Below are 27,882 nucleotides of genomic sequence, written 5' to 3'. Positions count from 1 at the left end.
AGATAACGACGTCAACACCTGTCAAATATACAACCAAGCATGTTTAACAGGAAGCAGCATGGCTCAGGAGGTTTGCTGCTTTAGATGATTAAATATCAGAGTTTAGCCTAGCTTAGCTTAGCTTAGCACAAACACTGAAAGCAGGGGGAAACTAAAGAACGTTTACTCATTCACAGACATAATAATCACATGAGAACATGAACGTGTTCAACAATCCTAAAAACAGCTTTTAACTGTCTTCACATCTGATTCTGGCAGAGACGGTAAACACTCATTTTATTTGAGTTATTGTATATATTCATCTGAGTTAGCTATTAGCTCGTTGACATCTCTGTTCAGAGAATGAACTAATGATGAAACGCGTCTTTAGCTTTGTGTTGGTAGTTTGAGAGACTTCTATAGTTTCCTCTTATGTTTGTGCTCCTGTCTGTTAAAACTCATTTAAGTTGAAGAGACTTTTCTTTCTCTTTGTGCGAGCGGCCTTCAGAAAGTCTTCTCCATGTTGTTTCTGTGGGCACGCAGCACAAACATAGACTGTCACTGTAATGTAGGTCAGAGGAGCTTCTGTGGTGACGTCCTCACCGTGAGCTCAGGTGTGAATCCTCCAGGTTCCTCCAGGTGAAGCATGACTCTTCTCTTCCTACATGAAGAGCTCTTAAGTGATGAATCTCATGCTCAGAACATGGAAATCTAGCTCTCCGGGTTCCTCATGCTCGAGCACTGATGTTATGTGGAGCTTGCATGATTGAATCGGAGAGCAGCCGCTGTCTTCTACCTCTCATCAGTCTGATCCTCAACAAGCCACTCCAGCTGCACTCTTGGCAAAACAAGCTGTAACCTGAAGAAGTCACCAGAATGATGTGTTGACCTAATTCTTCTACTCTTTCTTACTGCCCAGATGACAAAGCCTTAGCTAGTGTGTGGAGCACTGAGGCTAACGTAAGTCAGCTGAAGGCTCACTCAGAGACCTTCGGCTCTCTGTCCGTGGGACAAAGAGAGTTTTCTGAGAGCTCCTCCGTGTCTTGGAGGACGGTGGAGGTTCAGATGGAGAGCGTGAGCTCCGTGGAGACGAGCTCCCAGAGCAGCTTTGATATCAAACTCTCCGCCAGCCCCAAACTGCTGATGGAAATGAGCGACGTCCGGGTGAAAAGCGGCGAGAAGGCGGAGTTCAGCTGCTCGTTCGACGGGCGGCCCTTCACCGGGGTGGAGTGGGATCATAACGGCCAGAGTCTGGCGGACACGGAGCGGGTGAGGAGCTCCGAGACCGGGGGCCTGTTGTCCCTGGTCATCTGGGGTGTTGGCGTGGCGGACCAGGGTTTGTACTGCTGCACCGCCACCAACCAGCACGGACAGAACAGCTCCTCCGCCCAGCTCACTGTTGAAGGTTAATCTTTCTTTCTGTTTCTCCATCTGGTCCATCCACCTCTCCACCTGCTCTTCCTGCTTGGTCCCCTCCCCTCAGAGTTAATATGTAGCCTGTAACCCGTTAGAATGTAATGAATAACCCGTGTAGTCTCTCTCCCTGCTGCCTCGCTAACCCCATCCTTCATCCTACTAACCCCTTGAGTGTTTAGAGTCGTAGCCTTATACGCTCTGACCCCTAATTACTCTCCCTAACTTTATCCTCACCCAGCAAAGGAAGCAAATCTCAAAGCAGAAACCCCAATCCCTACTGACTCTGTGCGTAAAGTGTCTCAGACAGACACGGGGACCGCTAGAGGTCCTCCGGACAGAGACCGGCAGGAGACGGCGGAGAAGCCGGGACCGTCTCCTCCATCTTCCCAGAGACCCCACAGCCTCATCAGCCACCTGTACTTCCCTGACGTCCCGCCTCATGACAAGCGAGGCCTCTCCAGCTGCCCCGAGTTCCTGATCAAACTGCCCCCCGAGCTGCTGGTCCGAACCAGAGACAGCAGCTCCCTGTGTTGCGTGCTGAAGGGGGTCCCCACGCCACTCGTCATTTGGCTTAACAATCGGTTGAATGTTGAGGATTCTGTGTCTTACTCTCTGAAACACGACGGCCCCCTGTGCTGCGTAAATCTTAACACTGTGGGACCCGGACACGGGGGCTCTTACTCTTGCAAAAATGTCAACTCAGCCGGCGATGCTGAGTGCAGCGCGGTGACGACAGGTTGGCATCTGCATGCTTTTGGTCCTTCTGCTCGCTCCGGCTCATTTTCACTGCTTCCCCACTCAGCCAGCAGAGGCACACTTCTTCTTCTTCTGAGGGTTTAACCGCTGTGTTTAGGAGAGGACGCCTCTGTGTCCTGCTTCACTGACTAAAAACACGGAGTTTAAGAGATCACTCATATCACTGAGCACTTTCCAAGAGAAAGCCGGCGGTTCGGCACACTTAAGTCCAAAAGGACGCATGCAGGATTCAGTTAGAAGGATAAAAACACAGTTGATATGGATGCACGACCTGTCACTGATTCTAACAGTGTTGCACCATATGAACCTTTATGTTCAGGTTTGAGTGTGTTTTTTAATCCATGAACGTTTGTGTCTTTACAGTGACGACAGTGGACCAGGAGCATGTGATTCAGGTGCAGCAGGAGGGAAAAGGTAAATATGACGTCAGGACGTCTTTGTCCGTCACGTGTCTCTGTTTTAAGAAATTCATGTTGATTTAAAAAAGAAATGACGTTTCAGAATGTTAAATAAGATAAACCTTTATGAGTGTACAGGATCACAGCAGCACAGTGTTCACATGCTGTATATAACAAGAGGTCACTAAACACCATTACATATTATATATTCACAGACACAATGTTTTACTGGTATTCAGATTGACTTTCAATTCCAAATTATAAATGCTTCTACAAATTATTTTACTCATTAAAATATACAATATTTGACTGAATATATGTTTGACGATGTTTATTTTAACTCAAGGTTGAACCATCTTTATAGAACTTTTAACTGCGTCCGTCTTCATTAGTGGAGTTTGTCTTCACATTTAGAAGAATGTGAGACTGGAATCATAAAAACAGTTTCTGTTCAAAGATGCTTTTTGGAGTCAGATTGTGTGTTTTACCGTTATTCTAATGTCATGTAAAGTAAATGCACTTTGGGGTAAATTGGCTGAAACAGTGTTGATTGATAGGTTTTCTTTGCAGTGGAACCTGTAGATGCATAAGTCCTTGTGTCTCACTGTGATTATTCCACGCAGCCTTTTCTAGCTCAACCGTCACAGTGGAAGAGGAAACCCAGGACTCGTACTACACCGAACTAAAGTCCTTAGATAAAAGCAGAACACTTGAACTCAAGCCAGAGTCCAAACGCTTCTCCAGCACTTTGGTGAAGAAAAAAGAAAAACCAGTTTTCCTCAGCAAACTCTCTCCAGCAGCCGTGACTGTCGGAGAAACCGCGACATTTACCGTCACGGTGTCCGGGTTCCCTAAACCCACCGTTCAGTGGTTCCACAACGGGCAGACGATAGCCAGCTCCTCTGTTTACACGTTCGTTCACGAGCGAGACGAGTACAGTTTGGTCATTCACAGAGTCCAGAGGGAGTCTGAAGGAGAGTACTCCTGCACTGTCAGCAATAGGTTTGGCCATTCAACCTGCACCTCTTATTTGCATGTTGAGGTGAAGGAGCCAGAGAAGGAGGAACAAGTTGACAGGAGGAAGTTTGTCTCAACTGGCAAACCCCCAGATTTCACTCAAACGATTGAGTGTCTTCAGTTGTGTGAGGGAGGTCAGGCCTTCTTCAGGTACGTGGTGACCGGAGAGCCTCTTCCTGAGGTTCAGTGGCTCAAAGGCAGCGCACACATTCAGCCCAGTGGGTTCTGGATCATTGTGAACAACCCAGATGGATCCGGCTTTATTAATATTCAGAGTGTCAAACAGGAGCACAGTGGCGTGTACACGTGTCAGGCCTCCAACCAACACGGGGAAGCCTCCTGCAGCGCCAAGCTGCTGGTGGTCAGCGAGAAAGTCCAGGAAGAGCAGACGCTAGTTAAGAAAACACAAGGTTTGAACATATCCATGACTGAACAAACCACCGAATCCAGATTATACCAGAAAAGAACTCTGTCCGATCAGATGATCTACACCATCAGCACCGAGGACCGGCAGATCATCCCCAGCGAGGAGGTGGGAACCCTCCGAGAGCTCGACATCTCAGCGGCCACGCTCCATCGAGAGCAGCTCACCCAGCAGGCCGCGGTGCTGCAGGCTCACGAGATACAGGAGAGGGTTTCTCTGGCTCCCACTCATCCACCGCAGGTCTCAGCCGTTCCAATGAAGCAGCTTCACACGGCCACTTTCTTATCTTCGGTCCAGGAGAGACAAAAGATCACTGAGCAGCACTCCATACGCATTCTCAGTCCTGAGATCGTAGAACTCCAGTTCGCCAAAGAGCAGCCGTCTAAACTCGCGTCGGCCACGTCCGAAGAGGTCGTCCCACTCGACACGGTGAGGGCCGAGGCCTTGACGGACCGGGCCCCGGAGCACGGGAACAGCTCCAATGAACCCAGGCAGCTTGTTAGTGGTCACCAAGTAGAGTCCAGTCTGCTCATCCTTGATGCAACCTCAGGTGTGGCCCACAGGCCCGAGGAAGAGAGGAGCTTTAGGGTCAAAGAGGGGGTTAAGATCTTATACTCGGCTCAGTCTGCAGGACAACTGCCGATCACAGAGAGACACTCTGAGCCTCTGCCACCTTTAGATGCAGCCACTCAGCCCCTGATTGAGAAAGAGCAACCCAGACCTGTAGTAGCACCAGTTAGTGAAGATAGAATGGCTTTATCCAAAGAGCAGGCGTTTGAAATACACCGACCAGAGCAGGAGAGCATCTCCCCACAAAAAGACCTCTTTTATAAGTCAGCTATAACCACTGAGGAGAAATACGAACTCCAAGGTGAGCAGACAGGACAGCTGCCGAGTATAGCGTCTTCTGTGTGTCTGCAGCCTCAGCAGGAAGGGGAACGACTCCTGAACCTGCAGGTTATCAGTGATCAGGATGTTTTACAGTCTGAGGGAAGGTTCAGCAGCGACAGAGCTTCCCCAGAGCAGGCCGAGGCCAGGAAGAGTCCCACTGTGCTGCATTCGGTGACTCAAGAAGAGCAAAGAACTACGGTTTGTGAGGCAACCTCAGAGTTCTCAGCAAAGACCGAAGCCACGTCGGTTCAGTCGAAGAAAGTGTTACCGCCGACAAAATACCTTCAGTCAGTTCATTCGGTATCAGTTCTACCAAAGGAAGGGATACTTACCGTCACTAAACCTGACCAACAGACGGCAAAGCAGAAACAGGAAAAGGCTAGAAAGCATGCAGCTACCTCAGAAGAGAGGAGGGAGATCACAGCAGATTATCACAGAGAACTCGATGTGTCGGTGACCGGTGTTCAGTCGCAGCTTCGCACTGAGCCGAAGCCTTCCAGCATCCTCACCGTCTCTTTCCAGACAGTGCAGTTTCAGAAGGAGAAGCCTTTTATTAGTGACGTCAAGCAGGAGCGAGCGCTGGTCCAGAAAGAGGACTACTGGAACATCATGCACTCTTTGAACGTTACGGACACTCACAGCCTCGAGGAGGGTCACACCAGTAACCTAAAGACCGATGAGAAATTCAAGTCTGAGACAAAAGTTGAGCCTAAAATACCCAAAAGAACCGTTTTTATAGAGGAGAAGGAAGTTGCCAATGAGAGCTGTACTATCTTAGAAGCCGCTGAGCAGGACTTTGTAGTCCAGATCCAGGAAGGCCAGACAGTCCGGCAGTCGGTGCTGCTTGAAGAAAAGCAGGTCATTATGGGAGAGCAGTCGAGTGAGATACACACATGTGAGGGCTCGACTGTCTGCGCCGTGACGCAGCCTAAAGAAGTTCTGTTTGTTCACGAGTCTCAGGACGCTCTGACGCTTCCTAAAGAACTCAACTTTGTGATTCAGATTCACAAATCGTCCAGCGTGAACATCCGGCGTCAGCTCAGAGCCGCTCTCCAGTCCGCCGTGGCCAGCGACCAGCCGGTGTTACTGGCCGATGTGGTAGGAAGGTTACAGGCTGTGGAGGTTCACGAGGTGAAGGTTCAGAGAGAGCCCAAACGGGCCACGTCTACATACCTGATCACAACTCCAGGAGCCCCCATGGAGATCACTCTGACCTTTGAAGGTGAATACCCTCAGACAGCTGACCTCAGGTCTGAGCTCCAGGTAGCTCTGCATGCGATGGTTTTCCAGGAGCAGCAGAGTCTTCCGTTGGAGCAGCTAGGCACCATGCAGGTGGACACGCCTCAGAGAGCGCTGCTCAGCTCCGCGCCCTCCAAGGAGGTGCTGTCGTCTGTGGTGGACACCAAGATGGTGGCCGAGAGTGCAGTCGGGTTTCCTCCTGCTGAATCTCAGTCTGCAGCCGTCAAAACCGAAGCTCGGACTTCCTTCCAAAGCGCGTCGGTTCAGAGCCGGACTGAGATCCACGAGTCTCGGCAGGTGAGCATGACGACAGTCCGGTCCGAGAGGAACGCCAGCACCGCTGAAGTGACCACCACGGTTCCTGTGGGTCACGCTCCCGTTGAGCGATCTGTGGACATTGTTGTCCACAGAGAAACTAGAGAGGAGTATCTCTCGGAGTCGATCATGATCAGCGAGTCCTCCGACAGTCTGGTAGATCTTCCTGCTGTCGTTGGTTCTCTGGAAGATGTTTGCGTTGAGGAAAAGAGCAAGGCCGTTTTTACTGCCACCATTAAGCACGTCACCAAAGCTAACTGGTTCTTCAACGGCCAGTTGGTGAAATCTGGCAAAGAGTTCAAGTGTTCTAAAGACCACGACACACACACACTAGTTATCGACAAAGTCGTGAAAGAGAAGCATCAAGGAGAATATGTCTGCGAGGCCGAGAACGAAGCCGGCAAGACGACAACATCTGCACGACTCACTGTGGTCTCAAGAGGTTTGATGATGGACGATTCTTTGATTTCATCATCAACTAACTTCACACATCAGTGGAATTCTGCTGTCTGCAAACCTCAAACAACTCAAACTTTAAATGAACTTAGGATGGAATTCATGTGTTAAAATGAATCGTAAGACTAAAATGAAGGAAACAAGGTCTTCTTAATGAAGGCGTCTTTGCATATTGTTAAAGCTAAATTAAATTTGGATGTTTGAGCTTTTCAGCAGACAGCAGTGACATCCTCACTTCTCCTTCAAGTTCCTCCATTCCTCCACCTGCATATCACCTCTTCATCCATTCCTTCGTCCTTTTAAAGAATCACCTTCATATCTTTAGATATCATCACTTCTTCTTTGCATGCTTTCTCTTCTTATCACTCCTAAACCCATTTCTCTCCTCCACAGTCACAACAGGATAACTTTGTGTGTCACTCTCCATCCCAGGTTCACTCCTCATCTCCACCTCCAGCAGAAACATTCCACGTTACTTCCATTTCAACTACTTCTGTTTGTTAACTTTGTGGTTTTTCTTTTCTTTCTTTCTCTCCATAAACGCAGTGAAACCTTTGTTCAGGCGCAGAATAGTTCCCGTGGAGATCAACATCGGCAACACGGCCAAGTTTGAATGTGAAACTGTGGACGCTCCTGATGTGAGCTTCAAGTGGTTCAAAGATGGAAACCAGATCAAAGAGGGCGATAAGTACCGGATCACCAGTCGCTCCAGTACCTCCTCTCTGGAGCTCCGGAGCCCAAACAAGGACGACGGCGGTGAATACTCCTGCAAGGCGTCCAATCGGCACGGCGGTGACGAATGCTCCGCCTCCCTCAGCGTAACGGGTAAGAGCGTCTGTCCTCTCTACGCTGGTTCATCTAGAACTGATGGTGACTTCTTTTTCCTTCGTAGAATCATCTTTTGCTGGTCGAAATCTTTAATTTGCTTAATTGTGAATTCTTTTTTATTTGTGCTGCCGGTATCTCTTTGGTTGAAGTAAATCAACAGCAACATTTGACCACTAATGTGTTTCTGTTTTTCTTAATTCTTATAGAGCAATGCCCTCCTGCCTTCATAACTAAACCTGACCCTCAGGTTGTGTACGCTGGAAAGAGGGTGTTGATCCAGTGTGTGATCTCAGGATCTGCTCCTCTGAATGTGGTCTGGCTCAAAGACAGCCAGGCCTTACCCAGAGAGCCGGCTCACTACCAGGTCTTCTGTGACAAGAACAAGCACACTCTTGAGATCGCCACCGTCGACCCGGCTGACGGGGGGCTTTATGTGTGCAAAGTGTCCAATAATATCGGCACGACCGAGTGCAGCATGGAGCTGCGGGTCATCGATAAGCCCAGCTTTGTGAAGCCTCTGGGGCCGGTGGCGGCCGTGGTCGGAGCTCCTCTGCAGCTGGAGTGTCTGGTGGACGAGGACACCGGAGTGACCGTCTCCTGGACCAGAGAGGGTAGAAGGGTCCACCAGTCTCCAGACTGTAAACTGTCCTTTGAGGATAAGACAGTTGCTCTTGATATCCTAAAGACCACACTGAAGGATTGTGGACATTATGTTTGCACGGTGACTAATGCCGCGGGGAGCGCAACGTGCTCCACCTCGGTGAAGGTTCAAGGTAAGAGCTGTCTGGTTCATGTTCTTGGCTGCTGCAGGACTGAACATTAACATCATTGTATTCTGTGGTGTCTAATTAAGATGTACATCTTTAATCTCTTCTCTTTCAATGCGTTCTTTTGATTGAAATGACTTCTTTGACTTCATTTTGGCTCTCTTTAAACACACACCTCTCCAGAGCCGCCGGTCTTTGTGAAGAGGCTGGAAGCCTCCACAGTGTGGAAGCAGGGCAGCACTGCACGGCTGCAATGCCCCGTCAAAGGATCCCCTGAACTCCACACCAGCTGGTTCTTTAACAACAGCGAGCTGTCTGCTGGTGGCAGATATGACATCAGTCTGAAGGACGGAGTCACAACTCTTGAGATAAAGGACGTCATGTTGAGTGACAGTGGGAACTTCACCTGTGAGGTTCTGAATGAGTCTGGCTGTGAGAGCTGCAGCACTAAAGCGACAGTGAAAGGTGTGTAGACTGAGACTATTTTAGTACAGAGCCAAATATTCAGTCCGGATAAAACCGGTCTAACCGAGCTGTGTGTTCCCCTTCAGAACCGCCGTCCTTCAGGAAGCAGCTAGTCCCCTTAGAGGCGGGCAGAGGGTCGGTAGCCGTTCTGGAATGTGAGATTTCAGGCTCTGTGCCGTTCGAGGTGACCTGGAGAAAGAATAAGAAACACCTGTCATCAGATAAGAAGTACAGGATCGTGTCTCAGGGATCTCTGACCTCTCTGGAGATCCACTCATTTGAGAGCGCTGACGCTGGTGAATACGAATGCGTCGTATCCAACGAGGTCGGGTCAGTAACCTCAAAGGCATTGGCTAAACAGAGAGGTTAGTGTGAACAGAAACACGGGACATGTGTTCTTTATTAGTGCTCCTCCAGGCTGCTGTTTACATCATTATCATGTTATTTCAGAGCCGCCCATGTTCTCAAAGAGGGTTGAGAGCGCGACAGCAGTGCTGGGAAACACAGTGAAGCTACAGGGAACCATTAAGGGCTCGGCTCCCATCTCTGTGAAATGGATGACAGACTCTGAGCTGCTCAGAGACGACGATCCAAACGTCACAATGACATTTGTGAACAACATTGCTGTCATTTCCTTCTCATCCGTTGAGATGAAGCACAGCGGCAAGTACACCTGCCTCGCCGACAACGAGGCTGGACAGCAGAAGTGTGAAGCTGTGTTAACAGTTCAAGGTCAGAACGCATTCATTCTATTTCTAAAATGCAGATGTAGATGTTTCTGAACTCTAAAACACTCACGTTGTATTATAGAACCGGCTAAGATCTTAGAGAAAGCAGAGTCCATCAGTGTGACTGCAGGGGATTCTGCCACGTTGGAGTGCACGATCTCTGGAAGCCCAGACCTCAAAGTGAAGTGGTTCAAAGACGGCAAAGAGATGACCAGTGGCCGTAAATATAAGATGACTGTGAAGGAGAACACGACCACCCTAAAGATCCTCTCAGCAGATAAAGGAGACACTTCAGAGTACAAGATGGAGGTGTCCAATAAAGTAGGGAAAGACCAGTGCACATGCTCGGTCACCGTTATAGGTCAGTTTGAGCCCAGAGTACAGCTTCAATAGCAGCGTGGAGACGTGGCCGGTGGTTTATGTTTGATATATGTCCTCACACAGATCGTGCCGTTCCACCGTCCTTCACCAGAACTCTGAAGAAAGAGGACGGGAGGGTCGGTAGTCATGTAACCTTGGAATGCAGAGTTGCTGGATCTCAGCCGATGGTCGTTTCTTGGTACAAAGACCAGAAACAAATCCACAGCAATGGCAAATATAAGGTTGATTTCAGTGAGAGCACAGCCTCCCTCACCGTCAGTGGCCTGGAGAAAAGGGATGGTGGAGTTTATACCTGCCGGGCCTCGAACGATGCCGGACAGAAAGAGACCAGTGGCTCTCTGTCCATCAAAGGTCAGAGGAGTTGAACTACTTTAGCTTTAACCTGAGATCAAACAGGACTCTAACAGAACATGAATGCTGTTTGTCTTCCCAAATAACTCCAGAACCTCCGGTCTTCACGGTGAAACCTGGATCCCAGGATGCCACACCGGGATCCAACGTGGTCATAAAGTCCGCCTTCACAGGATCCGCTCCTCTGGTTGTGAAATGGTTCAGAGAGGAGAGCGAGCTCTTCACTGGAGGAAAGTGTTTCATAAAGAAAGACGCCTCTTCCAGCTCGTTGGAGCTGAACTCAGTGAAACCCAGTGACTCCTCTAAATACACATGCCAAGTGTCCAACGACGCCGGGAAGGTGGACTGCACCGCAGTCCTCTTTGTGAAAGGTGCTGTTTCCTTCTTCCTTTTTAAAACGTGACATGCTGAACTGTTCTTCTCTTTATTTAAACTCTTGTGTTTCCTGTAACTGTCCACTTACAGAAGCCCCAACATTTACCATGAAGCTTGAGCCTTCACAGCTGCTGAAAACTGGACAGCCTCTCAAGTTGTCCTGCAAAGTGCAGGGAACCCCTGTCATCAGCATCAAATGGTTCATAAACGGCTCAGAAATCTCTTCAGACCGCAAACACTCCATGTCCTTCGACGGCTCGATAGCAACTCTGGAGGTAGAGAACTGCTCCGTGGAGGACAGTGGAGATTATGTCTGCATGGCGTCCAGCGAGGCCGGCAGAGACCAGAGCAGCTGCTCAGTCACAGTGAAAGGTCGGTCCGGTCTTCAGTCGTCCTTCAATCAAACGTTTGAGATGAAGTCTGGTCCACATTGGTCTTTGGCATGTTCACTGCTGCTCACGTTCACATCTTCTGTTAGTTCTTCAACCAAATCTCAACTACATTCAACATCCAGCTAAGAGAGAACCAAACTTCAAAACTTCACAAGTTATACATACAAGTATAAAATAAAGCATCAAACAGACTAAAGACAATAAGAGAGCTGGAGATACAATCAAGATGCTTCCTGTCGTCCACGTTCTGAGGATTGAAACGATCGTATCTCCATCAGCTTCTACTCATTTGTTCTACATTCAGTTAGTTTTCAGTGAGATCAACTTCTCCAATGTTCTCAGTCCTAAAGGTTATCGTTAACTTCTTCTACAGCTGAACTAGAGTTCCCGTCTGAACAGACTGAACTTAGTAGACTGATGAGCGTTTGAAACGTTTGGGCTGTGAGCAGCTAGAAGAACTCTGTGGACCAGACGGGCCTCATGAGACCACAGGTCACTCCCGTAGCCTTCTATTGCCTTTAAATATAACCTTGATCATCTTTGTTTTGTAGAGCCTCCAGTGTTTGTGAGGTCTTTTGAATCAGCTGAGCCTGTAAAGGGAGCCGACATTATCTTGGAAGGAACCGTCTCCGGTTCCCCTCCTTATGAGATCACTTGCTTCCTCAACGATAAACCGATCAGAAGCAGCAAAAAGCACAAGATCAGTGTTGAGAACGACACCATCACTCTTCACGTGTCAAACTGTGTGAGTGGAGACGCTGGGACGTACCGATGCACGGTTGCAAATGATGTTGGGGAGACATCTTGTAAATGCCAGATTTCACTGAAAGGTCAGTTCAAGGACAGTTTGAAACACTGTCATCCCAGGTTATCTTTGCACAGATAAGATAAGGATGCTGCACATGCTTTTTCTTTCATTAGATCAGGAAATAAAGATTTGCAATGTGGATGACCTGTGTTTGATTGTGGTCTTCTCCCACTAGAACCTCCATCATTTGTCCAGAGACTCGAGGACGTGTCCTGCATGGTGGGCTCTGAGGTCTCTATGAAGTGTCTGTTGTCTGGATCACTTCCCATGACTCTCTCCTGGATCAAGGACGGTCATGAGCTCAAAGAAGACGAGCACGTTAAGATGTCCTATGAGACCAAAAGTGCCGTGTTGACTTTGAAAAACGCTCAGTTATCACACGGCGGGAAATATGTGTGTCAGGCCCAGAACAAAGCCGGGACTCAGAGATGTGCCGCGGTGCTCGCAGTGACAGGTTTGTAGGACGTTTGTCTCTTTGTCTCGACTGCTTTTGCTTTTATGTGAAGCTTTGACGTTCTGTCTGTCGCATTAAACCCGTTAAGTGGTTAAGTGGTAGCAGCTAACTCAGTTCTGGACCTTTTTTCTGATCCCAGAGCCAGCAAATATTTCAGAACCTGCAAAGTCCATCAGTGTGACAGAGGGCGACCCAGCCCGGCTTGAGTGCAGATTCTCAGGCACCAAACCGCTCAAGTCCAGATGGACGAAGGCGGGAAAGGAGCTGACGTCGGGCCGGAGGTACAAAGTACAGAGCGCCGACAGAAGCTCTGTGCTCCAGATTCTTAAAGTAGAGCAGAGCGACAGCGGTGAATACAGCTTTGAAGTCTCAAACAATGCTGGGTGCGGCTCTTGTGAGGCAACCGTCTCTGTCTTAGGTCAGTTCATCCCCAAGTTTCATGTCTTTTACAACATCTTCTATTCATACAACCAACTAAACATGTTGTTTTTGCACTTTGTATATAACAGATCAGATTATCAAACCGTCTTTTACGAGAAAGCTGAAGCAGACGGAAGGTATCAAAGGTTCGTTTGCTCATCTGGAGTGTCTGGTCTCCGGCTCCTTGCCGATAACCATCCAATGGTACAAAGAGGAGAAAGAGATCCAGACTGATGAGCATCACAAATGCACTTTCTTTGAGAATGTTGCTTTCCTGGAAATCTCTAATCTTGACAGTAAAGACAGCGGCAGCTATACCTGCATCGCTAAAAACAAAGCAGGAACCGTCCAGTGCTCTGGGAACGTGTTTGTCAAAGGTTTGTTTTTGGTGTTTATCAGGAGGTGGATGTGTTTCATCAAAGTTTAGCTACACATCTTAAAGGATCTTTGTTGTTTCTCTTCCAGAACCACCATGCATTCTTGAAAAGCCTGATTCCATGAATGTGTTGCCGGGCTCCAAAGTCCAGTTTAACGTACTCGTCTCTGGCACGCCGCCACTGACCACCAAATGGTTTAAAAACAAGAAAGAGATTTTATCCAGTGCCGACCGCTCTGTGGTCAAAGACAACACCTCGAGCTCTCTGGAGCTCTTCTTTGCTAAAAGCTCTGATTCTGGAGACTATGTCTGTGAAATCCAGAACGACGTGGGCTCCACTTCATGCCAGGCAGCGCTCTTTGTCAAAGGTCAATATTGGTCTCTCGCCCACTTTTCTTTATCTTTCAGTGATCACCACACGTAAGTAACTTCTGTACGTATTTCTTCCAGAACCTCCGTTCTTCCTGGAGAAACCTGAAGGTGTTTCAGTAGTGAAGGTCGGAGACAACAAGGTGTTTGAGTGCAAGGTAGCTGGTTCTCCAGACATCTCTGTGCATTGGTTCAGAGACGGAGCTGAGATTCACCAGAGTGACAAACACACGATGTCGTTCATCAACTCTGTGGCCAACCTAGAGGTTTGTCAAGTCGGTGAAAGTGACAGCGGGAAATACTTCTGCGAGGTCTGCAACGAAGCAGGAACAGAGAGTTGTACTGTTGAGCTGGAAGTGAAAGGTTGGTTTTCCTCTTCGTGTTCACATCCTGTCAGAGACGTCGTTATGAATGACATCACTAACGTGCATTCTTCTTTCAGAACCTCCGTTGTTCGCCGAGGAGCTGACGGCTCTCCAAGTGGTTGAAGGTTCCACCGCAGCGTTCTCTTCCACAGTGGCAGGAAGTGCTCCGTTCAAGGTCACATGGTTCAAAGACAAAAAGCCAATCAAATCCAGCAAAAAGCATCTTGTTGACAGTGAACGTGTGAACTTGAAGATCCAGGACTGTAAAGCGGGAGATGTTGGTGCTTATGAGTGCGTGGTAGCCAACGAGGTTGGAAGTTGTACCGGCTTTGCATCTTTGTCTCTGAAAGGTTGGTTTGACTTCACACTGACACACATGAGGCTCTGAACTCTCTCCGGTGTTTAAAACCACATCTTTTCTTTCTATTAGTTCCTCCAACGTTTGTTCAGAAGATAGAAAATGTCTCGTCTGTTCTGGGAGCTGTCGCGGTCTTTCGCTGCTCCGTAGAAGGTTCTCTGCCTCTTTCTGTACAATGGCAAAAAGACGAGAACTGGATCACCGAGGATCCAAAGGTTGAGAGAACGTTTAAGAACAACGAGGCCACTCTCAGGATTCCTTCCTGTGAGGCGACGCACGGGGGGAAATACACCTGCCAGGTGGTAAACGAGGCCGGGCAGGACAAGTGCACGGCCGCCCTCGTAGTGCAAGGTACCCATCGTTCTTCATCACATTACAGGTAGCGCTAATGCAATCACAGGTGCACTCACCTCTTCTTCTCGCTGTTGTAGAACCACCTCGGATCCAAGAGATGACGGAAGTAGTCAAAATGACCCGCGGAGACCCGGTTAGTCTGGAGTGCAGGCTGACTGGAACTCCTCAGATCAGCGTGAGATGGACTAAAGATGGCAAAGAGCTCCAGTCGGGCAGAAAACATCATCTCAGCTACAAGAACAACCTCAGCAGTCTGAACATCAAGTCCTCTCAGACCGAGGACAGCGGAGAGTATCTGTTTGAAGCCACGAACTCTGTGGGGACGTGCAGCTGTAGAGTCACGCTGGTTGTTCTAGGTTTGTACAAATACTAACAGATGATTGAAGCTGTAGGTGTGTGTATTGTCTTTGACTCTGATTATCTTTTGTCACTTTGATTAAACAGAAGAAGTAATTCCTCCGACGTTCACTCATAAGTTAACGAATATTCAAGCGATCATGGGTTCCGCGGTGACCATGGAGTGCAAAGTGTCCGGATCTCTTCCCATATCGGTTGAATGGAGCAAAGGGAGAGAAAAGCTCACCAAGAGCTCCAAATATGAGCTTGTGCACATTGAGAACTCGGTGTCTCTGGAGTTCAAACTGACTGAAGGTTCTGATACCGGAGAATACTCCTGTAAGGTCTCCAACGCAGCAGGCAGCTGTGTGTGCAGCGGAGTCCTCACAGCTACAGGTCAGCAACCAAGCTGCTCTCTGTTCAATGTTCAGCTCAAAGGCTGTGGCTCATGTGTGCTAATCATTTATCTGTGTGGGTTTTAGTGCCGCCGAGGTTCGTATCAGAGCCCGAGGCTCAGGCTGTTGTCCAGAAGTCTACTGTGCTCTTCAGGAGTGTCTTTGAAGGAACGTCCCCGTTCGTGGTGAAGTGGTTTAAGGACGCCGTGGAGCTCATCACGGGGCCGTCCTGTACGATCCGACTGGAGGAATATTCCTCCTCTGTGGAGCTGCACTCAGTCGGGACTCGGCAAAGTGGAATTTATTCGTGCCAAGTTTGCAACGAAGCCGGCGAAGTGAAGAGTGCAGCAAAGCTGTTGGTGAAAGGTTGGACTCTTCTTCTTCTTTCTTGTCCTCCACTATCATCGCTAATCCATCTTTTTTTCTGCATTGTCAGCTCTCCTGTCTTCATTTTATTAACGTTTTCTTTTCTCACCAGGAATATCTATGTCCCCATCCTTTGTTCTGATAGTAACTTGATCTTGTGTTGACGTTGCAGAACCTCCTCAGTTTATCCAGAGACTTCCTCCCACCACCTTTGTGAAGCTCTGTGAGGGACACCGCTTTGAATGCAAAGCCACCGCCGCACACTCCCTCGATATGTGCTGGTACAAAGACGAGCAGAAGATCAGCGACGGAGGCAACTACAAAACCATGTTTGTTGACTCGACTGCGTACCTCCAGCTGAACTCCACGAGGTTTGAGGATAACGGCGTCTACGCCTGTGAGGCTCACAACAACGCTGGCAGCGCGGTCTGCAGCACCGTCCTCACAGTTCAAGGTATCCACGTCTTTGCAACGCGTCGTTGGTGTTTTGTGGACTTTTCCACCTCTGAACTTGTGTAGCATGACAAAGTCTCCATTAAAAACTCTCTTGATGCAGATTTAGATTTTCTGTCTTGAGTTTGAGTGTTTTTAGAACCCTGTCTTCAAACGTCAGCATGGAATCAACAGCAGATTCTCCTCCTGTGTGTCAGAGAGCAGGAGTCTCATTGTTCCTCATTGACCTTCAGGCTGCCCTTTAGTACTCCCTTGACTTGAGTCATTTCTCAGATTTTCTCCCACTAATGATCTTTCTGTCGACGTCTGGATGGATTATTCTAGCGTTCAGTTTAACATACCTTTGATGTGTCTTCCAGAGTCCCCGTCCTTTGTTAAAACTCCGAGTCCAGTAGAGGGCATCAAAGGGAAGGACGCCAGCCTCCACTGTGAGGTGTCCGGCACTCAGCCGTTCCAGATTAACTGGTACAAAGACAACAGGCCGCTGAAGGAGAGCAGGAAGTATAAGATGGTCGGTGACGGCAGCTCCGTCACACTTCACATTATGAAACTGGAGCAAGACGACGCAGGTCTTTATGAGTGCAGAGTGTCCAACAACGTGGGAAGTGGAACCTGTAGCTCTACTGTGAGCCTCAAAGGTTGGTTTCAGGATCGGTGTCCGTCTCCTCAAAGCTTAGTCTTGGTGTGAAGACCTCTCCTCACTTCTGATCTTTCCATCATTGTTCAGAACAACCAGCGTTCGTCAAGAAACTGTCCGACGCGTCGGTGACCTTCGGTCAGCAGCTGACGCTGACGGCTACGGTGAAAGGCTCCGAGCCTCTGACTGTGTCCTGGGTCCAGGACAAGGATCACATCCTCAGAGACGGTGACAACAGGAAGATCACCTTTGAGAATAACGTGGTCACCCTCGTGGTGCCCGGAGCCGACTCCACCACCGCCGGTCGGTACACCTGCCAGCTGAGGAACGACGCTGGAGTCGTGGAGTCTGTCTCCCAAGTGACCGTTCTAGGTTCGTAGAGCTCCACACTTTATAACGTTAGCGACAGTGTGAGGATTCCTTCAGCTTCATATCTTCTTCCCTTCATTCCTAGAACCCGCTGCTATCGTGGATAGCCCCGAGTCCTTGAACGTGCAGTCAGGAGAGAACACAGCTCTGGAGGTCACGGTGTCTGGTTCACCAGAACTGAAAACTAAGTGGTTCAAGGACAACAAAGCGCTGTCTGCTAGTGCCAAGTACCAGATCTCCTTCACAAAGAAGGTCGCCTCCCTGAAGATTCGCTCTGCTGATAAAGCAGACGCTGGAGAATACAAGCTGGAGGTTATGAACCACGTCGGCTCGGCCTCCTGCAGAACTCAGCTCTCCGTCTCAGGTTCGTCTGCATGAGCTGCACTAAGTGTCTCCTCCTCTTTCTGTTCCTGTTCTCCAGCAGTTAGCGATGAAATGCTTCATGACTTGTTTGTGTTTCATCAACAGATAAGTTGATTCCTCCGAGTTTCATCAGGAAGCTGAGAGACACCCACCTGATCGTCGGTAAGCCTGGTGAGATGGAGTGTAAGGTCACCGGCTCTGCTCCTTTAACGACCTCCTGGTTCCACAACGGCCAGGAGATCCAGAGCGGACCGAACTACGACATTAGCTGCACTGATAATAACTGCAAACTGAGAGTTCCAACAATCAGGATGTCAGATTCTGGCAAATACACGTGCAAAGCTGCAAACGCTGCAGGAGCCAGTGAGACGAGCGCTCCCATGAACGTGACGGGTCAGTAGACGTGAACAAAGTCCAGATTATTTCAACGAGCTCTCCCCAGCTCGGGATGGGACTCTTTACAGAAAGCTCATCTTTTAACACACACTGTTTTTATTTGAACCCAGAACCTCCATCCTTCGTGGAAACACCTGAAGCAAAGGAAACCGTGCCCGGCAAAAACGTGTCTTTCTCGGCTAAAGTGAAGGGCAGCGCCCCCCTGAAGGTGAAGTGGTTCAGAGGAGCCAAGGAAATGCAGCACGGGAGAGGCTGCGAGATCGCCCTGAAGGACGACGTCGCCACTCTGGTGCTTTACAAAGTGGAAAAGTCCCACGCAGGAGAGTACACCTGCCAGATCATTAACAACGCGGGGAAGGAGAGCTGCCCCGTCAACCTGTTTGTCAAAGGTTTGTCAGCATGATCGGTATCGTTTTTGAACCATCTGTGCACTCTTAACTCTTAGTAACTGATCATGACCTCTCTCAGAACCTGTGCGCTTCGTGAAGAAGCTGAGGGACGTGTCCTCTGAGAAGGGGAAGGCTCTCAGGCTGGAGGTCACGTTCGCTGGAACCCCGCAGGTCAATGTGATCTGGAAGAAGGACGGGAACCTCATCTGGGCCTCGTACCAGTACAACGTGATCACCGCAGACGCCTCCTGCATCCTGGAGGTTCTTAACTCTGACAAGATGGAGGCCGCCGGGAGATACTGCTGTGAAGTCAACAACGGAGTCGGAAGTGACCGATGCGAAGCACAAGTGTCCATTCTAGGTAAAATCATCAACGTGCATGTTTGTGTAGTTTCATTTGTAATCATTCATCATCATTCAGTCATTCATTCCTTCATCAAAACATCTGTAGTTAAACTAAATCATCTCATCTGTCCCTGCAGAGCGACCGTACTTTGTTGAGAGGATGGAGCCGGTGGAGGTCAGCGTGGGCGATGCGGTTACTCTGACAGGCCGTATTTCAGGGACTCCCGACATCTCCGTCACCTGGTACAAAGCTGACGCAAAGCTGCGCAAGTCCAACACTTGCTCAATGGACTTCAGCAACGGCGTCGCCACTTTGAAACTGACCAAAACAACCAAGTTCGATCACGGCGAATACGTCTGCAAGGCAGAGAACCGCGGCGGCTCAGCCTCGGCCAGCTGCAACGTGGCGGTGAAAGGTGAGGATGAATCCTGCTGTGTTGTGCATCACGTGGTCAGTGACAGTCACACGGGTTAAAGGATACCGTGTTAAAGACAGGAAGTGACCGGAGCTGTAACAGATGTTGAGCTGCAGGATGGAGCTTCGTGGTGACACCAGTCTGTGTCTGGAGCATGAAGCCTGTAATGTAGGTCTCTGTAGAATATACGTATCCTCGGCTTCTTACATCCCATAGAAGTGAAGTGAAAGCTTTGTCCACACGTGACAGATGGAGGACGGTGGAAGGCTTTGAAACAGGTGAAGCACTTTCATCTTGATGTGATGTCAGTGAATCGTTTCCATTTCTTCAGATCTAGTTTTTCTTTGTCAAGTAGAGAACAGACGTTTCTTCTTCTGCACGTCTCTTGTGATGTTAAAGTATTTAAAGCCATTTCTGGACATTTTGAACGTTAATACATTATCCTGAACGGGGTAGTGTTCACTGTTACTGAAGTTTAATTTATACCCAGAACATGATGAGAGGTACACTTAGAATATATATAATAATAAAGATCATTATACTCTTCCTCTCCTCTGTGATGACGAGGGTTCTCTGGTCAGATCCCAGCGTGCTGATTGGACGGCGCTGACGCGTTGCTCCTACCATCAGCTACAGAGGCCTTAATCCATGAACCCAATGTCTCTAAACATTCAACCTGTCAAAGCTTTCTCTGCGTCCAGAGAGATTGAAGCGCTGCAGGAGAGAGAGATGTGTAGAAGCTGACGGACGCTGGTCGACAGAGATCACTTCACTCGTGGTGGTTTCTCTGCGTAGAGCTTTGTCCAGGATCTTAACATCAGTGTTCAGAGGGAGACGGTCGGTACGAGCCTCATCCTGTGTCGTCTCTACTGGCTTCAGAAGGAGGAGAGTTGATGCCTCAGTCAGTGACTCACAGGACAAAGAGTCTAGAAACAGATGGAGGAGGATTGGGGATCATTTCTGAGAGAAAGTTTAAAACGTTCTGTTGGGAAGCCGTCTGGTCCAGACGCCGTACCGCTGTTAACGCTTTCATCATTTCATGATGCTGTAAACGGAGTTCAGTCTTTGTCTTTGTTTCATGTTGATGGAAGGAGCCGAAGGTAAACATGTTCCATGTCAGGTCTGAGTGAGATGAGGTCAATGTTTCATTCATTTCTCCTTAAAGGTTCATAGTTACTTCACCTTTTACTTTCCTTCTTTGTGGGATTTGTTGGGCAGCAGGTTGGCATGAAGTTGGTGCGCTAATAGGCGGCCATCTTCTTCTCCGTGTTCAGACATGTTCCATTCTAACAGCTTCATCCTGTCCCGTTGATAATGAGTCGTATTGATGCACTGAGCCTCCACTGTGTTCATTGGTTTCATGATTCTTATTGGTTCTTGATGAATATGACGTCATCTCACCTCTGATCACGGCCTTCAGTGTTTCCCAAAGCAGGGAGGGGAGACGCTTTCTTTTTTATTAGATTCTAAAGATTCATCCATTCATCCATCAACTCACAGAGAGAAGCGTCAGCCGGTGACGGTTAGTCTCGTGTGATTAAAGCCCCTCTGAGCTCTAACATCACGGCCTGATCAGGTCCATTATAGATGAATATTCAGCTTCCGTGACAAAGAGAAGAAGGGTCAATGAAGACGTAGTCTGTTCTGCTGTATGAGCGGTGCACTGATATCTGCTACATTACAGTCATTTAGCTTTTATCCACTTACAATTCACATTATATCACAGCTCTACACCGTGTTTGGGGTCAAGTGTCTTGCTGAAGGACAACATTGTTGACCCGGGGGTCGAACCCCCGACGCTCTGATTGAGAGACAGCCCTGCTCTCCACTTCCCCACAGTCGCCCCGCAGCAGCTCTCTCTGCGTTTGATACGGGCTACATTTCAGGCTAATGCATGGCAGCATAACAATGAGGCATCTCTAACATCAGCATTGCTTCTCTCAGAGCCGGTGCGCTTCACTAAGAAGCTGGAGGACACGACGTTCATGGTGGGTCAGCCACTGACGCTCGTCTGCTCGTACGCCGGGAACCAGAGGATCCACGTCACGTGGAAGAAGGACGGCAAGCTGATCTGGGCCTCTTACCAGTACAACGTCAGAACCACAGACTCACTCTGTGTGCTGGACGTCCTCAACAGCGACCGGCCCGAAGCAGCTGGAAGTTACTCTTGTGAAATTTCCAACTTCGCCGGATCGGACGTCTGCCAGGCTCGCGTCAGCTTAGGTAAAGTCACAGAACACTCATCACTAGCTGGGTCAACTCCAGAGGCCTTCTGCTGCTGTGTAGAAGGTCACGGTAGGTTTTTAATGGTCCTCTAGGACTAGAACATGATCTCTGTTGGTGTAGACTGCTTCCTGCCTGCTAGCATAACGTAATGTAGGCTTCATGCCACTAACCCACCATTGCTCCTCTCAGAACCGGTTCGCTTCGTGGAAAAGCTGCCGGACACTTATTTCAGACTCCGTGAACCTCTGAGCCTGAAGTGCAAGTTCATTGGAAGCCAGAGAATCAGCGTGACCTGGAAGAAGGACGGCAAGCTGATCTGGGCTTCCTACAAGTACAACGTCAAGACCACCAAGGACACCTGCATCCTGGAAGTCCTGAACAGCGACCGAGAAGAGGCCGTCGGGACATACTCGTGTGAAATCAGTAACGCTGCAGGAGCGGATGTCTGCCACGCTGAGGTCAAACTAGGTAAACCGGCTGAGCGGCTCGCCTCCCTGTGAGGATCTTCATTTGCACGTCCTCCATCATGTCACCAGCTTGTTTCAATGATACTGCTTTGCTCTCTAACACCACCACTGCTAATTGATTTCTTAGAACCGGTTCGCTTTGTGAGGAAACTGAGAAACACCACCTATAAGCTCGGCCACCCTCTGACTCTGGAGTGCAGGCTGACCGGCAGCCAGAGGATCCACGTCAGCTGGATGAAGGACGACAAACTCATCTGGGCGTCGTACCAATACAACGTTAAAACCACCAACTTCTCCAGCACGCTGCAAGTCCTCAACAGCGACCGCCGGGAGGCCGTCGGGAAATACTCCTGTGAGATTTCTAACTCCGAGGGCACTGATATCTGCCACGCAATGGTTAAGATAGGTAACGCCACTAACACGCAGCGCACCACCCGATCAGCTGTAACCTATGAAAACATGCAACTAACATCACATTACCTCCTGTAGAACCGGTGCGCTTTATCAAAGAGCTGCAGGACGCCACCTTCAGACTGGGCCGGCCTCTGTCGCTCTACTGCGCGTACAGCGCCAGTCCCAGGGTCTCTGTGAGCTGGAGGAAGGACGGGAAACCGGTCTGGGCCTCCTACAAGTACAACGTCAAGACCACAGAGGACTCCTGTGTCCTAGAGGTCCTCAACAGCGACCGCATAGAAGCAGCAGGCAGATACTCCTGTGAAATCACTAACTCTGAGAACACTGCTATCTGCTACGCACAACTCAAACTAGGTAACGGTTAACACCACGGCTCCTTGTTTGGCTCTTCAAACAGAAACAGGAATTTCTTGGTGTTGGGATGCACCTTAGAACAATAAGCTTTGTTTATTAATGATCATCTATCTCGTCTGGATATTATAAACTGTAAAAATAAATACTAATAATGAAACCGTAAATGCAGAAATACTATTTGCAGCAGAACACATTTAGTTTTCCCTTTGATTGAAACTATGTGGAGTAAAGAACTGAAACAATGAGCCTCATTTGTAGTTTAACTCATTAGCTTACCTGCTAACTTTACTTTGCTCGTCTTCCTCAATGCGACTAACCGCTAACGTCCTTGCTTCTCCTAGAACCTGTGCGCTTTGAGACAAAGCTGGAGGACATGACCTTTAGGGTCGGCCAGCCTCTGAGGCTCCGGGTCACGTACTCCGGCAGCCAGCCCGTGTACGTGAGCTGGACCAAAGACGGCAAACCGGTCTGGGCTTCCTACCGGTACAACGTCAGGACCACAGACAGCTCCTGTGTGTTGGAGGTCCTCTACAGTGACAGAGAGGAGGCTGCTGGGAGATATTCCTGTGAAATATCCAACCCGAGCAGCTCCGCTGTGTGTCACGCTCGTGTCAGGCTAGGTAACCTCTAACACGCTCACTGATTTGCCGGTTCAGGCTTCATGACGGCTCCTAACACCCGTGTTGCTTCTCTCAGAACCTGTGCGCTTCGTGAAGATGCTGGAGGACGCATCGTATCGTCTGGGCGATCCGTTGAGCCTGACGTGCACGTACACCGGCAGTAAGCAAGTGCACGTGAGCTGGACGAAGGACGGCAAGCTAATCAGTGCTTCAAGCAACTACAACGTGAAGACCAGCGACTCCTCGTGCGTTTTAGAAGTCCTCAATAGTAACAGAGAGGAAGCCGCTGGTCTTTATTCTTGTCAACTCTCTAATGCTGAAGGTTCTGCCGTCTGCAACGCTTACATCAGCGTTAAAACCGCTAAGAAAGGTACGAGCACACTTCTCACCATCAATCACTAGCTAACAACAAGCCGTCCTGCTCCCAGGCTGCTTTCTGTTCCACTCCTTCTCACGCTTCCGTCTTCCATCTGCCTTTCTGAAAAGCTTTTCTGTTTGAATTGTGAAAGGCTGGACTGGATTTAGTCCACAGGGACACTGACATCATGCAGACTGCTGACCTGTGTGAGTCAGAGTCAGGTTAATACTGGGGGTCTCTGGTGGACTCAGGATCTGCAGTGTCCCTGATTCATGTCCCGCCTCTTATAGATAAAGGTTTGGGTCAACCTGGGCTGCAAATAATAAATACAGAATGAAGCTTTAGTTCTTTGATTGTAGTCGTAGAGATGAACGGAACCTTAAATGAGTCAAAGCTGGTGGAACAGAAGCTGACGGGAGTATGATGGCACTCTTCATACTCCACTTATCAAAAGTCAACTCATAATCAAGGACTCGTGTTTGCTTCTGCTTGCTCACGTCTCTTCTGCATCTAACACCATTCCTGCTCCTCACAGAACCAGCTCGCTTCATCAGGAAGCTGGAAAACACCAGGTTCAGAGTCGGAGAGCCGCTGACGCTTAGAGTGTCGTTTGTCGGCAGCCAAAGACTGAACGTGAACTGGAAGAAAGACGGGAGACCGATCTGGGCCTCTTATCAGTACAACGTGAAGACCACGGACTGCAGCTGCGTGCTGGACGTCCTGAACAGCGACCGAGAGGAAGCTCGAGGGAGATACACGTGTGAAATCTCCAACGCAGAAGGCTCTGATATCTGCCATGCTAATGTCACGCTAGGTAACACTAACCAACTGCTTGTAGTTTCGTCTCTTCATGCATGAAGTGAATAAGTCCTCGAGGTAACTAGACGTGCCCCTCACATAGGTGTGTCCATGCCAGTAGGCTTTCTTGCGTTCACATACCGTTAAACCTTCCTCCACTCACATAGTTTCACTTTCTACGCATGTCAACATCCACGGATTCCTTTGGATTCTGCGTCGTCACGTAGTCTGTTCGTCCTCCGCATGCAGAGATCAGTGGCGTCTTTGACTGACTCATTGCTTCTCTCAGAACCCGTTCGGTTTGTGAAGAAACTCGGGGACGTCAGCCATGAGCTGGGTAAACCTCTGAGGCTGGAGTGCCGCTACGCCGGCAGCCAGAGGGTCTACGTGACGTGGAAGAAGGACGACAAGCTGATCTGGGCTTCTTACCAGTACAACGTCAAAACCAGCAGAGACTCCTGCGCTCTGGAGGTCCTCTACAGCGACAGGGCCGCGGCGGCGGGGAAATACACTTGTGAGATATCCAATTTGGAAGGAAGTGACACCTGTCACGCTCATGTTAAAATAGGTAACCATCATCCCCTCATGTGGGTCCAGTTCCTAACACTAACCCCGGTCTACTCATCCTGTGGTCCGTGTGTTCGTTGGTAACCAGGAGGATCTGAAAGGTCCCGGGTTCCTGGTCCCGTGTTTGTTGGGTTTGGAGAGAAAGAGACTATAAAGTGTTTGAGGTTCTTCAGCATGTCTCCATGTCAGGATGAGATGAATATCTGCTTGCTCATAAACGGGATTCATAGACAGAAGAGTTTGTTAAAGGGAAGATGTTCTGTATGTGTTTGTGTTGCAGGTTGTTAGATGTGGTCTTGCGTGTTGTCGCTCTGTGAAGGCCCGGTGGCCTGCTGAATTTCACTTTCGACCCATTTCCCAAAGTCCCAACGTGGTCTGACTTTCTTCTCTTTCCCCGCTCACAGAGCACAAAGTGCCTCCACACTTCACCAAGAAGCCGTCCGAGTCCATGACGGACTCTGTGGGTAAGACGGTGAGGATGGAGGGTCGGGTGTCCGGCTCCCAGCCGCTGGAGGTCACCTGGTACAAAGACGACCAGGAAATCTTCAGCACCGACAAGTTCGACGTGAGCTTCAAGAACAACTTGGCGGTGCTGAGCGTCAGAGCCTCCGGCTGCTCTGACGGAGGTGTTTACACCTGCAAGGCAACCAACGAAGCCGGAGAAGCTTCCTGTCGGGTTTCTCTCTCCATCGCAGGTACGAGTGGTTTGTCTTCTCTGTTTGATTTAAAGAGTGTTCCTCTGAACAGTGAGATGATCTTCACTCCTGTTTGTGAAGCGACCGTCTGTGTCTCTTCTAAACTAAAGAACTAAACTGTGAAACTGGAGCACAGAGGTTTTAATCTCCTCCACCACCCTGAAGTCAATCCTGCAGGGATGCAAGCAACACATGTTTTGGCCAATGTTGCTTTCTGTCACGTCCATCAGGTGACTTGTGTGAACCTTCATGATCTGAAGAGTTTTATTTCTGTTCCCGTGAGCTCAGAGGTAGAAAACAGGAAACAGAGAGTCGTGTTCATGCTTTGATCAATCTGAGCTAAATAGAGACAAATCACATGAAGATCTGAACTGATTGCACAGACGGAGACCTCTACATGAGACCAGGTCTCACAGACCTCCACCTGGACCTGGATGTTACATAAAAAAATGTAAATATATAAATATATATATCTGTGCGACAGTAGAGGAGAGAGACGAGGTGGACGGGTCCATCGCAGGACTTTAAATCAGGAGACCGGTGTCCGTGTCCTGAAGGGTTGTTGAGTTATTGTACCTTCACGACATCTTTATTTAGTTTACATCTTTATTTAGTTTACATCTTTATTTAGTTTACATCTTTATTTAGTTTACATCTTTATTTAGTTTACATCTTTATTTAGTTTACATCTTTATTTAGTTTACATCTTTATTTATTTTACATCTTTATTTAGTTTACATCTTTATTTAGTTTACATCTTTATTTATTTTACATCTTTATTTAGTTTACATCTTTATTTAGTTTACATCTTTATTTGAAGTAGATTCATGAAGTTAGTTCTAAATCTGGTTTTGTTGCCTGATTGTAGTTGTTTCTGTGATGCCAACACGTTGATCAGGTCCTGCTCAGTGAAGAGGTCGTGGTTCTCTATGTGAGACCACGTTGCATTAGATGAGACATTTAGGAAAACATATGACTGAATTATTGTCATTTTTAACAGTTGTAGTATTTGCATGTCTGACTATAAGCGCTGGAGTCTTTAAAGCAGGAACGGCTCCAGTGTTGACTGTTTGAAGAGCGAGTATCTGTAGCTGCTTCTCTCCCGTCGCTCCTTCAGAACCCGGCCAGGCTCCGAAGTTCGACGTCACTCTGCAGCCGGTGACGGCGAGCGAGGGCGAGAGGATGAGCCTGAAATGCGTCGTCAGCGGCTCTACTCCTCTGACCGTCCAGTGGATGAAGGACAGGAGGGAGCTGAAGTCCGGCGGGAACACCAACATCACGTTTGTCGGCGGGTCGGCGTGTCTGGAGGTCAGCCCGGTGTCCAAGAGCGACGCAGGGGATTACCTCTGCAAGGCCAGCAACGCCGCCGGCAGCAACTTCTGCAAGTCCAGGGTCACGGTGAAAGGTGACGTTCACTGCCATTTATTCTGTTGTTTCAGTGTTTATAGAAGATGGAGTACTAAAGTCAGTTCTGTATGTTTTCTTTCTTTCCGTGTTGTTACCGTTATGTCGTCGATTTAGTTCTTATTATAAATGCTTTTATTGTTTCTGTTTTTACCATGTAAAGTGTCCACCAGGGGTCCCAGATCCGGCTCCTTCTGACACGATGGGGCCGGTGAACCTTCTGTTTAGCTTTACCCAACGAGACGCTTTAGGTTTTATTCCAATGGAATCTGAGATCGACTGAGTTATTACTATTATTGTACTTCATTACATCTGTTGTTCGGTCGGCTTTATGATGAAAGACGCTTTAAGGTTAAACGTTTCCACCTGAACCAACAAGTCAACTTGAGTTTGTTAACTTCTAAACTCATTTGTCATTGTTGGATCAGTGGTTTTGGGGTCTTTGGTCTTTGGTCAGACACTGGACTCACCTCTGTGATTTCTTTCAGATAAAGCAGCCAAAGTCTCCCCCAGAGAGGCCGCCGCCCCGGCCGCTCCAGTTGCCGCTCCAGTTGCCGCTCCTGTTGCCGCTCCTGTTGCCGCTCCAGTTGCCGCTCCAGTTGCCGCTCCTGTTGCTGCTCCAGTTGCCGCTCCTGTTGCCGCTCCAGTTGCCGCTCCAGTTGCCGCTCCTGTTGCCGCTCCTGTTGCCGCTCCAGTTGCTGCTCCTGCAGCTGCTGCTGCTCCGGTCAAAAGACTCGACAACCTGTTCTTCATCGAGGAACCTCAAAACATTTCTATCACAGAGAGTAAGTGGACCGTTAGAGGACGTGTGTCCTGATCTGTCGAGGAACGG

At 48.9% G+C, this 27,882-nt stretch overlaps 3 protein-coding genes across 7 annotated transcripts in view; all 3 read left to right on the top strand.

Annotated features, from left to right (window-relative positions):
• Window positions 1-39: 39 nt before the first annotated feature.
• Window positions 40-9,321, top strand: LOC306704119 (myosin light chain kinase, smooth muscle-like; the record flags this gene model as incomplete). The annotated part of the gene is made up of 8 exons (XM_079170331.1): window positions 40-70; window positions 899-1,384; window positions 1,634-2,131; window positions 2,515-2,565; window positions 7,438-7,716; window positions 7,926-8,492; window positions 8,670-8,951; window positions 9,038-9,321. The coding sequence occupies 8 exons, from the start codon at window positions 40-42 to the stop codon at window positions 9,319-9,321; spliced, it is 2,478 nt and encodes an 825-aa protein (XP_079026457.1).
• An 88-nt stretch (window positions 9,322-9,409) lies between these two features.
• On the top strand, window positions 9,410-27,867 carry LOC306704117 (titin-like; the record flags this gene model as incomplete). The annotated part of the gene is made up of 27 exons (XM_079170329.1): window positions 9,410-9,683; window positions 9,762-10,040; window positions 10,124-10,411; window positions 10,504-10,782; window positions 10,877-11,158; window positions 11,730-12,008; window positions 12,162-12,440; window positions 12,580-12,858; window positions 12,950-13,237; window positions 13,326-13,604; window positions 13,687-13,968; window positions 14,048-14,320; window positions 14,401-14,679; window positions 14,760-15,038; window positions 15,127-15,414; window positions 15,501-15,779; window positions 15,952-16,233; window positions 16,592-16,870; window positions 16,960-17,241; window positions 17,324-17,602; window positions 17,707-17,994; window positions 18,108-18,386; window positions 18,466-18,747; window positions 18,869-19,147; window positions 25,356-25,646; window positions 26,764-27,051; window positions 27,539-27,867. 27 exons carry the CDS (start codon window positions 9,410-9,412, stop codon window positions 27,865-27,867), a joined length of 7,644 nt encoding a protein of 2,547 aa, XP_079026455.1.
• ttn.1 (titin, tandem duplicate 1) overlaps window positions 27,739-27,882 on the top strand; it is a 113,063-nt gene continuing 112,919 nt past the window's right edge. For all 5 annotated transcript variants that reach the window (XM_079169873.1, XM_079169875.1, XM_079169874.1 and 2 more), the window contains exon 1: window positions 27,739-27,835. The gene's annotated coding sequence lies outside the window, so the exon portion shown is untranslated. The remainder of the gene's footprint in view (window positions 27,836-27,882) is intronic.

Source organism: Pholis gunnellus, assembly GCF_910591455.1.
Source record: "Pholis gunnellus genome assembly, chromosome: 12".
Lineage (NCBI taxonomy): Eukaryota > Metazoa > Chordata > Actinopteri > Perciformes > Pholidae > Pholis > Pholis gunnellus.
Note: the sequence above shows the minus strand (reverse complement) of the source record. Positions and strands in the feature narration are given on the sequence as shown.